At 36.5% G+C, this 13,510-nt stretch overlaps 2 protein-coding genes across 6 annotated transcripts in view; one reads left to right on the top strand and one right to left on the bottom strand.

Annotated features, from left to right (window-relative positions):
* Positions 1-13,510, top strand: part of Bruce (BIR repeat containing ubiquitin-conjugating enzyme) — a 268,342-nt gene that overhangs the window by 168,477 nt on the left and 86,355 nt on the right. The window lies entirely within an intron of this gene.
* On the bottom strand, positions 5,756-12,192 carry LOC137237097 (uncharacterized). The gene is made up of 2 exons (XM_067760346.1): positions 8,824-12,192; positions 5,756-8,197 (listed from the first exon to the last, which is right to left on the bottom strand). The coding sequence occupies exon 1, from the start codon at positions 11,426-11,428 to the stop codon at positions 10,250-10,252; it is 1,179 nt and encodes a 392-aa protein (XP_067616447.1). The 5' UTR covers positions 11,429-12,192; the 3' UTR covers positions 5,756-8,197; positions 8,824-10,249.

The raw sequence follows: 13,510 nt of genomic DNA, 5'->3' as shown, positions 1-13,510 counted from the left end.
TCTATTTTTATGTATTACAATTTTCTTATTTTTATTATTTTGATTTATGTTTTCTATGTTTCTATTTTCTCCATTGTTTTTATCGATCTTTTCTACCTTATAGGGAATTAATGTAAAATTATTGTTTTCATCGATATTTACTACTCTAAAAGATCCTGTATACCTACTATCTAACTTATGACCTGATTCATTTTTTACTAACACTAAATCTCCTAAATTTATTTCTTTATATTGTGTTTTCCTATCATAACTAATTTTTTGTTTTTCCCTAGCCTGTTTTACTAATTATATAAATTATTTATCTTGCGCTATTTGTAACGTATACTTAATTTCTTTGTCGTAAGCCTCATAATTGTATAATGGGCTTACTGTATTTTCTCTTAAAAATTCGTAAGTCTGGGGGTTTTTGGCAAATACTAATTCGTATGGACAATAATTATGAACTGTAGATGGGGTAGTATTGTAACAATACGCAAAGTATTTAAGATATTCATCCCAATCGTTTTTGTCAATGGATATGTAGGAACGTACATATTCATTGAATGTTCTATGACTACGTTCAACTGTGCCTAAAGTTTGATGGTGGTAAGGTGTTGACGTTTTATGGTTTATTTTTTTCTTTCAATTATTTCAATTATTTAATTTTTATTACAATGAGCGCATTTTTTGATGTGTTTTCTGATATCATTTTTCATTCCTTTCCAATAGTAATTTTGTTTTATTTTATTTGTCATGCGATTTATTCCTGGGTGGCCACCAAAAACAGGATCGTCATGAAATTTGTGAAGAATTTCTTTAATTTTTTCATTATTTGTCACATGCATAACTTCTGGGGTTAATGCTATAATTAGATTTTTGAGAACTTTGGTACCAATTTCTTTAAATGTGTCTACCCGGGTATAATTATCTTTAAACAGTTTGTCTCCTAAGGACAACTGTCTTTTTTAATTCCTAAATTGTCGGCTTCTTTCATAAGCCTGGCAAAGAATTGGCCTAAGTCAATCTTCGCCTCAACAATTAGATTTTTTATATTAATTTCGCTACAAATTTTCTTTCCTTTTTTGAAACGTAATTTCGGAGGATCGAAAACGAGCTGGACTAGTCTCTTTACTTACTTACTTAATTGGCGCTTAAACTTCTAAACGGTTATGGCCGTCCAACAAGGCGCGCCAGTCGCTCCTTCGCTCCGCCAACCGGCGCCAATTGGTCACACCAAGGGAGTTTAAATCGTTTTGCACCTGGTCCTTCCAACGGAGTGGGGGCCGCCCTCTACCTCTGCTTCCATAGGCGGGCTCCGATAGAAACAGTTTCTTGGCCGGAGCATCATCTTTCATTCGCATAATGTGGCCTAGCCAGCGCAGCCGCTGCGTTTTAATTCGCTGGACTATGTTGATGTTTGCGTATAGCTCGTACAGCTCATCATTAAATCTTCTTCGGTACTCGCCATCGCCAACGCGTAGAGGTCCATAAATCTTTCGAAGAACTTTTCTCTCGAACACTCCCATAGCCGCTTCATCTGCTGTTGTCATGTTTCATGCTTCTGCCCCATATAGCAGGACGGGTACGATAAGTGACTTGTAGAGTATGATTTTCGTTCGCCGAGAGAGGACTTTGCTTTTCAATTGCCTACCTAGTCCAAAGTAGCATTTATTCGCAAGATTGATTCTCCGCTGGATTTCAGTGCTGATGTTGTTGCTAGTGTTGATGCTGGTTCCCAAATAAACGAAGTCTTTTACTATTTCGAAATTATGGCTGCCAACAGTAGCGTGGTTGCCAAGGCGCGTATGCGCTGACTCTTTGCTGGATGACAGCAGGTACTTCGTTTTGTCCTCATTCACCATCAAACCCATCTTTTCCGCTTCTTTATCCAGTTTGGAGTAAGCAGAACTAACAGCGCGGGTGTTTAGGCCGATGATATCAATGTCATCAGCATATGCCAGTAATTGCACGCTTTTATAGTATATTGTTCCAGTCTCTTTACTTCACATTTATTTAGCGCTTCAAATATTATTGGGTTCTCTCTGTGACTTTTTATTTCTTCATTTTTACTATTGGAATGTTTGTTGTTATGATTTTTGCTAGTTTCTGATCTAGTCGTAACTTTTAATATTTTACACGCTTCTACCGATATTTGTTTTAGGTTTTAATATCTTTGCGTGATAATGCGTCGGCTACATAGTTTTCTTTACCTGCGATATACTTACCTCGAAATCATATTCTTCCAGATCTAATCTGATTCGAGTTAATTTTGATGACGGATTTTTCATCGAAAATAAAAATGTTAAGGGTCTGTGGTCTGTTTTGACCAAAAATTTCTACCGTAAATGTATGGTCTAAAATATGTTATGGCCCAATGAATGGCCGCTAATTCTTTCTCAATTTTTGCTTTATTAATTTCTCCTTTAGTAAATGATCTTGCTGCATAGGCAATTGGCAATTGTTTGCCTTCATACTCGTGGCTTAGCACTGCTCCGCAAGCATATCCACTTGCGTCAGTTGTTACACAAAATTGTTTATTGAAATCGGGATATTGTAGGATATTAGGGCTTATTAACGCAGATTTCAAATAGTCAAAGGATTTTTTACAATCCTCTGTCCAGTCGAAACCTACATTTTTCTTGGCAAGTCTTGTTATTATTCTAGAATATTCTGCAAAATTTGGAATAAATCTTCTGTAATAATTGCAAAATGCAACGAATCTTTTCGCCTCATCCGAGTTTTTAGGTGTTGGGTTATTTTTAACTGTTTCGAATTTACTGGGATCTGGCAAAATTCCTTTGCTTGTGCATTTATGACCAAGGTAAGTTACTTCTTGGTTAAAAATAAACATTTATCAGGATGTAATTTTAAATTATATTTTCTACAAGCTGCGAAAACATCCCGTAAATTTTTAATCATATGATTTTCGGAGCATCCTAATACGACTAAATCGTCCATGTATAGGAATGCTTGTGAAGGTTTTAAGCCTGCAAATGCTAATTTCATCATACTTTGGAATGAGTTCGGTGCTGCTTTAAGGCCATACGGTAATCTTTTAAAACGATAAGTACCATTATCTGCTCTAAAGGATGTGATATCTCTTGACTCTTCGCTGAGTTCAATCTGGTGAAATTCAGAAGTTAAATCTAAGCAAGAAAAATATTTAGCTCTTCCTAATTGATCTAGTATGTCATCAATTCTTGGTAAAGGGAATTTATCTGCGGTTAATTGTTTATTTACCTGTCTGTAATCTACAACCACTCCATCTTTTTTCTTGGTTATTCGGTAGTGATTTTTTCGGTACTAATAAAATTGGACTATTAAATTCTGAGATTGAAGGTTCTATTATGCCATCCTTAATTAATTTATTTACTTGTTTATTAATTTCACTCTTATGAGCTTCTGGTATTCTATAATTTTGTACGTAGACTGGGTCTTTCATATGAAGTTTTTGTTTGTAAAAATTATTAGTGGTAATTGGTTCTGTTTCCAATGAAAAAATTTCAATGAATTCTGTACATATATGCTTTATTTGCAAATTTTGGAAAATTTTTATTTAATCTTTCTAATTTTTCTTTATTGTTGGCCTCATTTTCGAGTTTATTATTTTTAACTGTTATATAATCATTCACATTTTCTGTACGTATATTAAAATCTTGCAGTGTTGCATTTTTATTTGTTGTATTTATAATTCTAACAAATGTTTGTTTTGAATTTGCTAGTGTGTTTGCAATAAAAATACCTTCAGACAATTCTTGTTGTGGAATTAGTAAATCTGAATTGTTATTTTCGATGTGAATTTGTCGAACTATTTCTGATCGTGCGGGAATTGAAATACTATTGATTGTTGGTTTGTTAGTCATCTTATGTTTTCTGGGTAATCATATGGTCTTAGTATTAGAGTGTCACCTTCTGTTTGATAATCTAAAATGCAATTAAATTTTTTTAATGAAATCTAATCCTAATATTCCATCGCATGGAATTGGGAAATTGTCTTCTACTACATGAAATTTGTGTCTAATTAGTAGGTAATCATCTTTTAAGTCCGCTTTAACCGTGCCAATAGTGCTTGTTATCCCTTGACCAATTACTCTTACATCTGTTTTTTGAGAATTATTTATCGTGACATTACTGTCAATTTGACCCTTTTTTATTATTGAAATATCCGCTCCCGTATCGATTAGGAGGGTTGATATGGAATCATTCAGAGTTGTTCTGGAAGATATGTAGCTATTAAGGTGTAAATTGAAAATATATATTTTTTTATTTATTGAGGTGGAGTTTGTTGGTTTTCCTGTTGTGTAACATTTCGGACATTTCTGATGTTATTGCGGGTATTTCCTCGCGATCCGAAATTTCGACCAGATCTTTGGTTATTTTGTCTGTTATTATTATTATTGTTATTACTATTATAAGTATTGAAAGAACGTCTATAATTTCCTCTATAATTATTGTTTTGGTAACTCCTGCGAAAGTTACCTCGGAACTGATTTTGATGGCGAATATGTAATATTGAATTTGTATTTCCAGTTACTTCTGTGCAACTGTTAGTAAATTTTGATATGGCTTCGTTCATTGTTGTGAACGTTCCAGCTTGCATAATTGTTTTTACTTTATCGCTGGAGCAGTTTTTACACATAGCTTTCACAGCTGATTGTGTAGCATACTTGGTTGCTAACTCTGGTGTTAGTCCGTCAGATATGTATGCTCCTTCCAACGATTTTGTGAGCTTTTCAATTTCAGCAGTGTATTGATTTGCAGTTTTACTGCGCTGTTGGATATTCACTGATTCACCTTTAATTGCTGTTTTTAATTTTTGTTTTATTGCCTCAATTGAGCCGGTGCTTATTAGGTTTCTGGCTGTTCCTTTCAGCTTGGTTTTTATCATCGAAACCGCTACAGCTTCATGGGTATCCTTAATTTGTTCTAAGATATCCAAAGCACCAAAAAGGTATTCAAGTTTTCAGCCTTACCATCGAATTCTGGCAAAACTGATGAAGCAGTCTTTAAAAATTCGACTATTGTTTGTGACATTTTGTTGCTTTCAGTTTATGAGGTTTTATTAAAAATTTCAATTTTTGGGTTTTCCCCTAGATTTGGTTGAGTTTCAGGTAATAAGCTAGCAAAATCAATTTCTATCTCTCCTTCAAATGAGGTTGGGACTAATGCCTCAATGTTATATCTACCTAATGAGTATACTAATTTATCTCTAACACCGGAAAAAATTCGTTGTGCTAGTTGATGGCTGGCAGTTAATTTGCTATGTACTTCTTGTATAGCTTTGCATATATTATTCAATGACTGTAATATTGTCGTGAGGTGTTTTAAAATGGTTATTCTTTGTATGCTTATATTTTCATTAATACACTTATAAGCTTAGCTTTTTCTGGTAAAATTTTTTCTTCCTCTAGTGTGTTGAGAATAGTTTCCCATTTGCCCATCGAGGTAAAAAAATATTTTTTTTTTTGGGTTTAGACTTTGTCTAGACCATCTGCTCGGCTCATGTATTTTTTCTTTAAAAATTTATTATGAGTTGAGTATAATTTTAGAAATAAGTTGACGCAAGTGCAGACCATCAAAATTATCAACAAGATTTTGATAAAGTCTAATGGCTCACTATGGTCAATTACTTGAATGGAATTAATTACGTTTGCATTGGGTTCTTCTAATTTGGATTCTTTGCCTCCCATTTTGAAATAATAATTGCCAAAAAAATGTGTTTTTTTTTATTTATTTGTGATCTGTAAGGTTATACATTATCATCATGCGTCTGGTTTCCTCGATTCTAGTAGTAGGATTAATGATATTGTAGGATCACAAGGCGTTTTTTGTGACCGCTGAAATCTCCAAAAAGCAAGAACGCTAATAACAGCAGCGACTATAAATTGATAGGGCCGAGTAAACTGAACGACGTGGTGGTCAGCTAATAGACTAACTTTATTTTACAATTTCAGTTCCTTAAATATAATTCCCATAATTCAATAAGTACCGATATTCTATTGTATATATTCAAACTTCTTAAAAGGTGGTTGTCTCTAATATATGCTTAACGCTATTTGTATAATTCATACATCTCAACATACATGTGTTATAGAACAGCAATTAGCAAAAAGTGGGATCGCAGCATTCTTATGTTTGCTTTCTTGTAGGCTTTGCCCTTGTTTAATGTGATATTATCAAGTGTACAAACAACAAATATGAGTGACTAACTATAGCGGGAGTATGTATGTAAATTTGTATGCAATGCAATGGTACATTAGCAGCAAACGAAAATAGGTTACAAATCAAAGTAAGCAATGCAAGTAAAATGATTGGGTAAATGACTTGTGTTATTCTGGCCTTGAATAGCTTAGGCATATAATTAAATAGTAGTGAGGTATGTATAAAACATATGTTCAATAAATGCAGCGGTTGCCAATCTATGACCCAACATCCCGGCCCCGTTGAAAGACATTTCAAACCGGCAGAGGTGCCAACTTATGAATCGGCCGCCGATTGACTCCCTTTGATGTACGAATATCGACCACCCGAACTTTGGAATCTTTTCCTGGAATACAGTTTATAATTCTGCCAATTTGCCATTTTTGTGATGGTAAATTGTCTTCTTGGATAATAACCATTGTATTTTCATTGATATTTGGACGTTCCTCAAACCACTTTGACCGAGTTTGAAGCTCATTGATGTATTCGTGTGACCTCCGATTGCAAAACGCCTGTTTGATTGCAGTAATTTGATTCCACCTTTGTAAGTTGTTGATGTTGTTTGACAACTGACGCTCTGGAAGGGCCTTTAGTGAACTACCAATGAGAAAATGCTCCGGAGTTAGTGTTTCATAATCATTAGGATCGCATGACAATGGTGCGATAGGACGAGAATTTAATACTGCCTCTATTTCAACCAGAACTGTCGTTAGCTCCTCAAATGTCAGTCTTGCGTTTAATATGCTGCGATTAAGGTGACACTTGGCCGATTTAACTGCGGCCTCCCATATACCGCCAAAATGTGGTGCCCTGGGGGAATAAAATTAAAGTTTACAAATTCATTAGCACAATATCTTACTATTGCATCTCGATTTTCGGTTTTGAATAAAAACGCATTTAATTCATTGAGTTTGTTGCAAGCACCAACGAAATTTGTTGCGTTATCGCAAAAGATGTCGGAAGAAGGCCCTCTTCTGCCAATCATGCGTTTTAGTGCCGCCAAGAATCCGTCGGTAGATAAGTCCGATACAAGTTCGATGTGCCAGGCAAACGAAGATGGCAATATATGCTTTATATGGTGTTTTATCACGAATTCGCAAATAAACATTAGATGGTCCACAAAAGTCAATACCGCAGCGTGCAAAAGGGCGAGATGGATTTAACCGTTCAACCGGTAACTGTCCCATTATCTGGTTCATTAGCTTTGGCTTATAGCGTACACAAGGTACGCATGACCTGACGATGTGCTTTGCTACGTCGCGAGCGTTGATTACCCAAAACTGGAGTCTTATGAGTGATACTAGTGCTTTGGGTCCTGCGTGGTAGTGCTTCAGATGAAGATGACGGACGTAGTGCATAACGAAGTCGCATTTGTTTGGTAATAAAATTGGGTGCTTTCTTTCCTCTGGGATATCTGCATATTCTAGTCTGCCACCAACCTTCAGTATTTGAAACCCTTCCACGTATTCAAGAAAAGGGCTCAAGTAACGCAATGGGCCATTCGTCGTAAGATCCTTATGCAAAAGATTAATGTCATTAGCAAAATGTTTTTGTTGTATGTTCCAACTTATGCAAAGCAACGCGTGATGCAATTCTTGCGATGAAAGTCTATGACCATCATCAGGTTTGATACGGTGTCGTAATTTGTTAATAAAGCGAAACATCCAGGCTACAAATCGAAGTGCGCTAGTGTAACTACTACGCTGATTGATGATTTCTAAAATGTAATTGGTACTAATAGTTGCATTGAATGCTGATTTTCGTTTCTCGCTCTCTACAACTTCCATGTCAATGTCGCCGCACCTGCCACTTGGCCACTTGTCTGGTTTTTCATACAAAAACGTTGGTCTATTGTACCATATTGACTTGACAAGTTCCTCCACAGTCGCTCCTCTAGACAACAAATCGGCTGGGTTGCAATGTGTCGGGACATGTTGAATTTCCGAAACCCGGTTTCCTACAAAGGTCGAAAGTGTTGCCGAATGCATTTTTAGCCAATGTAATACGATTTGGGAATCTGTGCAAAGAAATAAGGTAAAAGAGTTATTTATGATTTGTTTAATTTTTTCTATAAGACGAGCAGGAAGAAGAGCGCCACAAAGTTCTAATTTAGGTAAAGTTTGTTTTTTGATGTTCCACACTTTTTGATAACACGGGCATATATTGCACAACCATATGCACGAATCGATGCATCACAGAATCCATGTAACTCAAGGGACACCATGTCGTCCGATAAACAATACCTATTCACCTTAATTGATGAAAGTGAAGGTAAGCAGTCTAAGAAGTTTTTCCAAACGCAATGTTCTGTGGCACCGATTCATCCCAATCCAACTTCAGCAACCATAATTCTTGCAGTAAAATTTTGGACGTAATAACCACAGGAGCCAAAAGACCAAGTGGTTCGAACAGCGACGATGCTACAGAGAGGATTGATCGTTTTGTAAATTTGCGTGTGGATCCGAGTTTTTCATCGAAAGAAAAAATAAAACAATCAAGATTTTGAATCCATTTTAGGCCCAGTGTGCTTGTAATGGATGGGTCTATGTTCAGATCCTTTGCAGAGTTGTCTTCTCTGAATTTATAATGATTGGAATGCCACTTCGATAAGTCAAATTTTCCTAATTCTAACAACTGAGTTACCTCCTGTTTGATTCGAGAGAGTTCGACCAGAGTATCAGCACCACACAATAAATCATCTACGTAAAACGATTCCTTCACGATTTTCGCTCCAATTGGAAATTGTTCTGAATGCTGCTCAGCTAGATATATTAAACTCCGTATAGCCAAATATGGAGCGGACGCCATTCCATATGTTACGGTATTAAGTTGATATGTGTTAATATCTTCAGTCGGCGAATTCCTCCATAGGACGTACTGGAACTTTCGATCGTCTTCGTGCATCAGCACTTGTCTCTACATCTTAACAACGTCAGCTGTGAGTGCAAACCTAAAGAGACGGAAACGAAAAAGGAGAGTAAACAGTTCATATTGAATTGTAGGGCCAACCATTTGAATATCGTTTAAAGATTTTTGGGTTGTTGTTTGACAAGAGGCATCAAATACGACTCGAAGCTTCGTTGTTGTACTTGTTGGCTTTAACACACAGTGATGTGGGATGTAATAATGTGGTTCGCTTAGGTTCGGATGTTCTACAATGCTCATGTGTCCCAAACGCTCGTACTCGTTCATAAATTCCATATATTGTTTCCTCAGTTGTGATGATCTCTCTAATCGACGCTCTTTTGCATGAAATCGTCTCAATGCTGTTGTGTAGGAATCGCCCAAACAACCTGGATAATCTTTGAAAGGTAATTTCACAACTATTCTACCATCGGGTTTCCTTGACACTGTTTTGTTGTACAAATGGTCGCAACTCTGCTGTTCACGAGTCCAAGCCTCTGGTTTACTCGTAACTTCTTCCAACTTCCACAACATTTCCAATTTGGTGTGTAAACAATCGAAAACTGCAAATAAACAAGATGATTTGGTTAAGTTATTATTACCCGTTTGGTAACGTCCCGAAACCACCCAGCCTAAAAGCGTTTTTTTGCAAAAGAGGTAAGTTAGGTCCAAGTTGTATTTGACCAACAGACAGCAGACTAAAGAATGTTTCTGTCCCCAATAGCATGTTTATTTTCTTTGGTACATAAAACTCATCATCAGCAAGTACAACGTTGTTTGGTATATTCCATGCTGAAATGTCGATTTCAGGATCTGGTTGATAAGCTATGTTCGATGTGATGCAAAACGTTAATGGGAGCTCGAAACCAGTGACTTGCGACCTTATATTCGTTGTGGTTTTGTATTTGATGTTTGTTGATGACGCACCGATGCTTTGAATTTCTATGTTCTGCTTGTTTCTTGGTAGTAACAACCTTTGCGCAAACTCATCAGTTATAAAATTGACTTGCGAACAAGAATCCAGTAGTGCGGTGCCCAACATATAACTACCTCTTACGTCACGAACAAGAATTTTTGCGGTAGCGAGGATTACATTTTCCGACGATGAATTGTTCATATGTGTATGTACAGCTGCTTCTTGTGAAGTGGATGTTTGAGCTGCTGCTTATTGGCTAGACGTGCACACCCGATGAAGTAAACTATGGTGTTGCCGTGCACAAACCTTGCATCTGTGTGTTGATGGACAATGGGCTATTTGATGTCCCTTCGAAAGGCAATTGAGACACAATCCCATTTTCTTTGTATTGTCGTAGCGTTGGGTGTAATTCAAAGATTTAAAGCGTTCACAATTTGGAACCCTGTGGCCTGTGCTGGAACAAAATTGGCAAGACATGCTGGAGCAAGAAAACGTGTACCCCTTTGATTGATTCCTTGACTTTGTTGTTGATTTGCTGCTACTTTGTGCGAATGGACTACTATTGTGCGTGTTACTCAGAGACTCCAAATATTGACAGTGTCGTTCCAAGACCTGTGTACACTCCTCCCATGATGGCAACGTTTTAAAGTCCAGCGATTCCTTCCATTTTTTGTTGGTCTGTTCATCGGATTTCTGCAAAACCATATAAATTAGCATAGCTTGGGATATCTGCCTGTCAGTACCTAGCGACGTCAGCGCACCATAAATAGCAGACGCCTTATCAACTACACTTCTAAGCTGAATACCGTTTGGTTTTGTAACCGCAGGCAAATCAAATAATGACGATATACCTTCCAAAAATATAAGGGTCTTGTTGTCATACCTTACCTTAAGTCGCTCTAAAGCCTTTGGGTAGTTTTCATTTGTCACCTGGAACGCATCAACAGTTTCTAAAGCTTGGCCTTGGAGACAATTTTGCAAATGATTGAATTTTTCAATATTTGTTAAATTGAACTCCCGATCTATAATTTGTTTGAAAGAGGAAATAAAGTTTTGATAGTTCGAATACTTGCCGTCAAAGGATGGAAGCTTGAGCCGTGGAAGTTTAGACGTCGATTGTACTACGCAAGTTGTGTCCGAAAGTGAAACGTTGTTATCTTCGGACAATTGCGTTTGAATGGGTAGTTTGGTTGTTATGTACAATTCTTCCAGGTCAGCGCGTCCATCCTCAACATCCAATCTTTCGATGTCAGTTTGAATTGAGATAATCTGCTTAAAATAAGACTCGAGGATACCCAGGCGACATTTGTATTCTGCAGTTGAAAGGGGCTTTCCACCTGGTCGTAGACTAGAGTCAATGATATTTTTTATGCGCGAAATGTTTTTCTTGGTGCTAGCGCGTTGCTGTTTTAACTCTTCTAAAGACATCGTAAAGCAGAACAAAATCAATGCAAAGAGTGTTTTCTTACGTTGTTAACAGCAATGGCAAACCTTGTATAGATATTGCAGTGTCTCACCCGTTTACAAATGAATATATTAACAGAGGCAAATTGGGCGACGACGACGTGGCAAGGGCAAGTGGATGATATACAGCGATATGCGTTTGATGAGCGCACGATGAGCGAGCTATGATGAATTCAAAATTTTATATACTTACGGCAACCAATGTTGAAGACACTTCAACCAAAGTATTAGCAGCTGCAAGTTCTGGCGACAACGATGTACCGACGGCAAAGCAGGTGATATGCAGTGATGTGCGCTTGATGAACGCACGATGAGCGAGCTATGATGAATTCAAAATTTTATTTACTTACGGCAACCAATGTTGAAGACACTTCAACCAAAGTATTAGCAGCTGCAAGTTCTGGCGCAACGATGTACCGACGGCAAAGCAGGTGATATGCAGTGATGTGCGCTTGATGAACGCGCGATGAGCGAGCTATGCTGGCACTTTCAATTATGCTGATGTCCAGCGATGTAATTGTTGCAACTATAATGCTATGATGTTGCCTAATGGTGGAGTCTAATGCTGACCACCAATTCCAAAATCCAAGCGCAATTCGGTACCAAAAAACTTACTCGTGCCCCACGTTGGGCGCCAAAAAATGTAGGATCACAAGGCGTTTTTTGTGACCGCTGAAATCTCCAAAAAGCAAGAACGCTAATAACAGCAGCGACTATAAATTGATAGGGCCGAGTAAACTGAACGACGTGGTGATCAGCTAATAGACTAACTTTATTTTACAATTTCAGTTCCTTAAATATAATTCACATAATTCAATAAGTACCGATATTCTATTGTATATATTCAAACTTCTTAAAAGGTGGTTGTCTCTAATATATGCTTAACGCTATTTGTATAATTCATACATCTCAACATACATGTGTTATAGAACAGCAATTAGCAAAAAGTGGGATCGCAGCATTCTTATGCTTGCTTTCTTGTAGGCTTTGCCCTTGTTTAATGTGATATTATCAAGTGTACAAACAACAAATATGAGTGACTAACTATAGCGGGAGTATGTATGTAAATTTGTATGCAATGCAATGGTACATTAGCAGCAAACGAAAATAGTTACAAATCAAAGTAAGCAATGCAAGTAAAATGATTGGGTGAATGACTTGTGTTATTCTGGCCTTGAATAGCTTAGGCATATAATTAAATAGTAGTGAGGTATGTATAAAACATATGTTCAATAAATGCAGCGGTTGCCAATCTATGACCCAACAGACATCCTCCATATTTGGTTCCCTAGTCATACCAATATCCTTCCAAAAGCCTTTCAACCATTGTAACTTCTTTTCTAAATCTTTTTTTCTATTTTATTCTCAAGTGTAGTGATTGGGTTTTTGATCGGCATTATAATTAAAAAAAAAAAATTATTTTTTTTTTAATTCTTTTATACTTCTTTTAATTCCCTAATTTTATTTTTTAGACGAATCCTTTCCTCTGTGTTTGTTGTTAAATTAATTTCTTTATACAATATGTCTACAGCCTTTCTTATGTTAAATCTTTTTCCTCCTCTTTTTATTTTATTTTTGGTGGGTTTTGGAATCTTTGGTTCCTCAATTTTTTTTGTTTTATTCTACTCCTATATTATTCTATGCTAATTGCATTAGGGCCTTGTTTAATTATTTCTACTGCTTTTGCTTTTTCTAATTTATTTACTTCTTCCTCAATTGATTTACAACAATGCAAGAATACTGCGTCAAATTCTTTTTGATTATTGATTTCGTTCATTGAAAAAGTTAGAGCGAGAAGAAAAAAAAATTCTTAATTTTATTAGCAAAAATATACTTTTTGCCCGCAAACTGGCAGCCGTTAGGTTGCCAAATGCTTTTAAAATAAACTACTTAAATAATTAGATACATAATCTGCTATCTCCTTTTGTCTTCTTGATGTGTATCTGCAGCCCAAGGTCTATTCCACGTCTCTGTGCCTAACGCTTCAATTCCATGTGTTCATATATTTGCTTATCACGAATAATAGTCTGTTGAACATTTATTTTG

Source organism: Eurosta solidaginis, chromosome 1, assembly GCF_040869045.1.
Source record: "Eurosta solidaginis isolate ZX-2024a chromosome 1, ASM4086904v1, whole genome shotgun sequence".
Taxonomy (NCBI): Eukaryota; Metazoa; Arthropoda; class Insecta; order Diptera; family Tephritidae; genus Eurosta; species Eurosta solidaginis.
The sequence above is the reverse complement of the archived record's forward strand: the minus strand, read 5'-3'. Positions and strand labels throughout refer to the sequence as shown.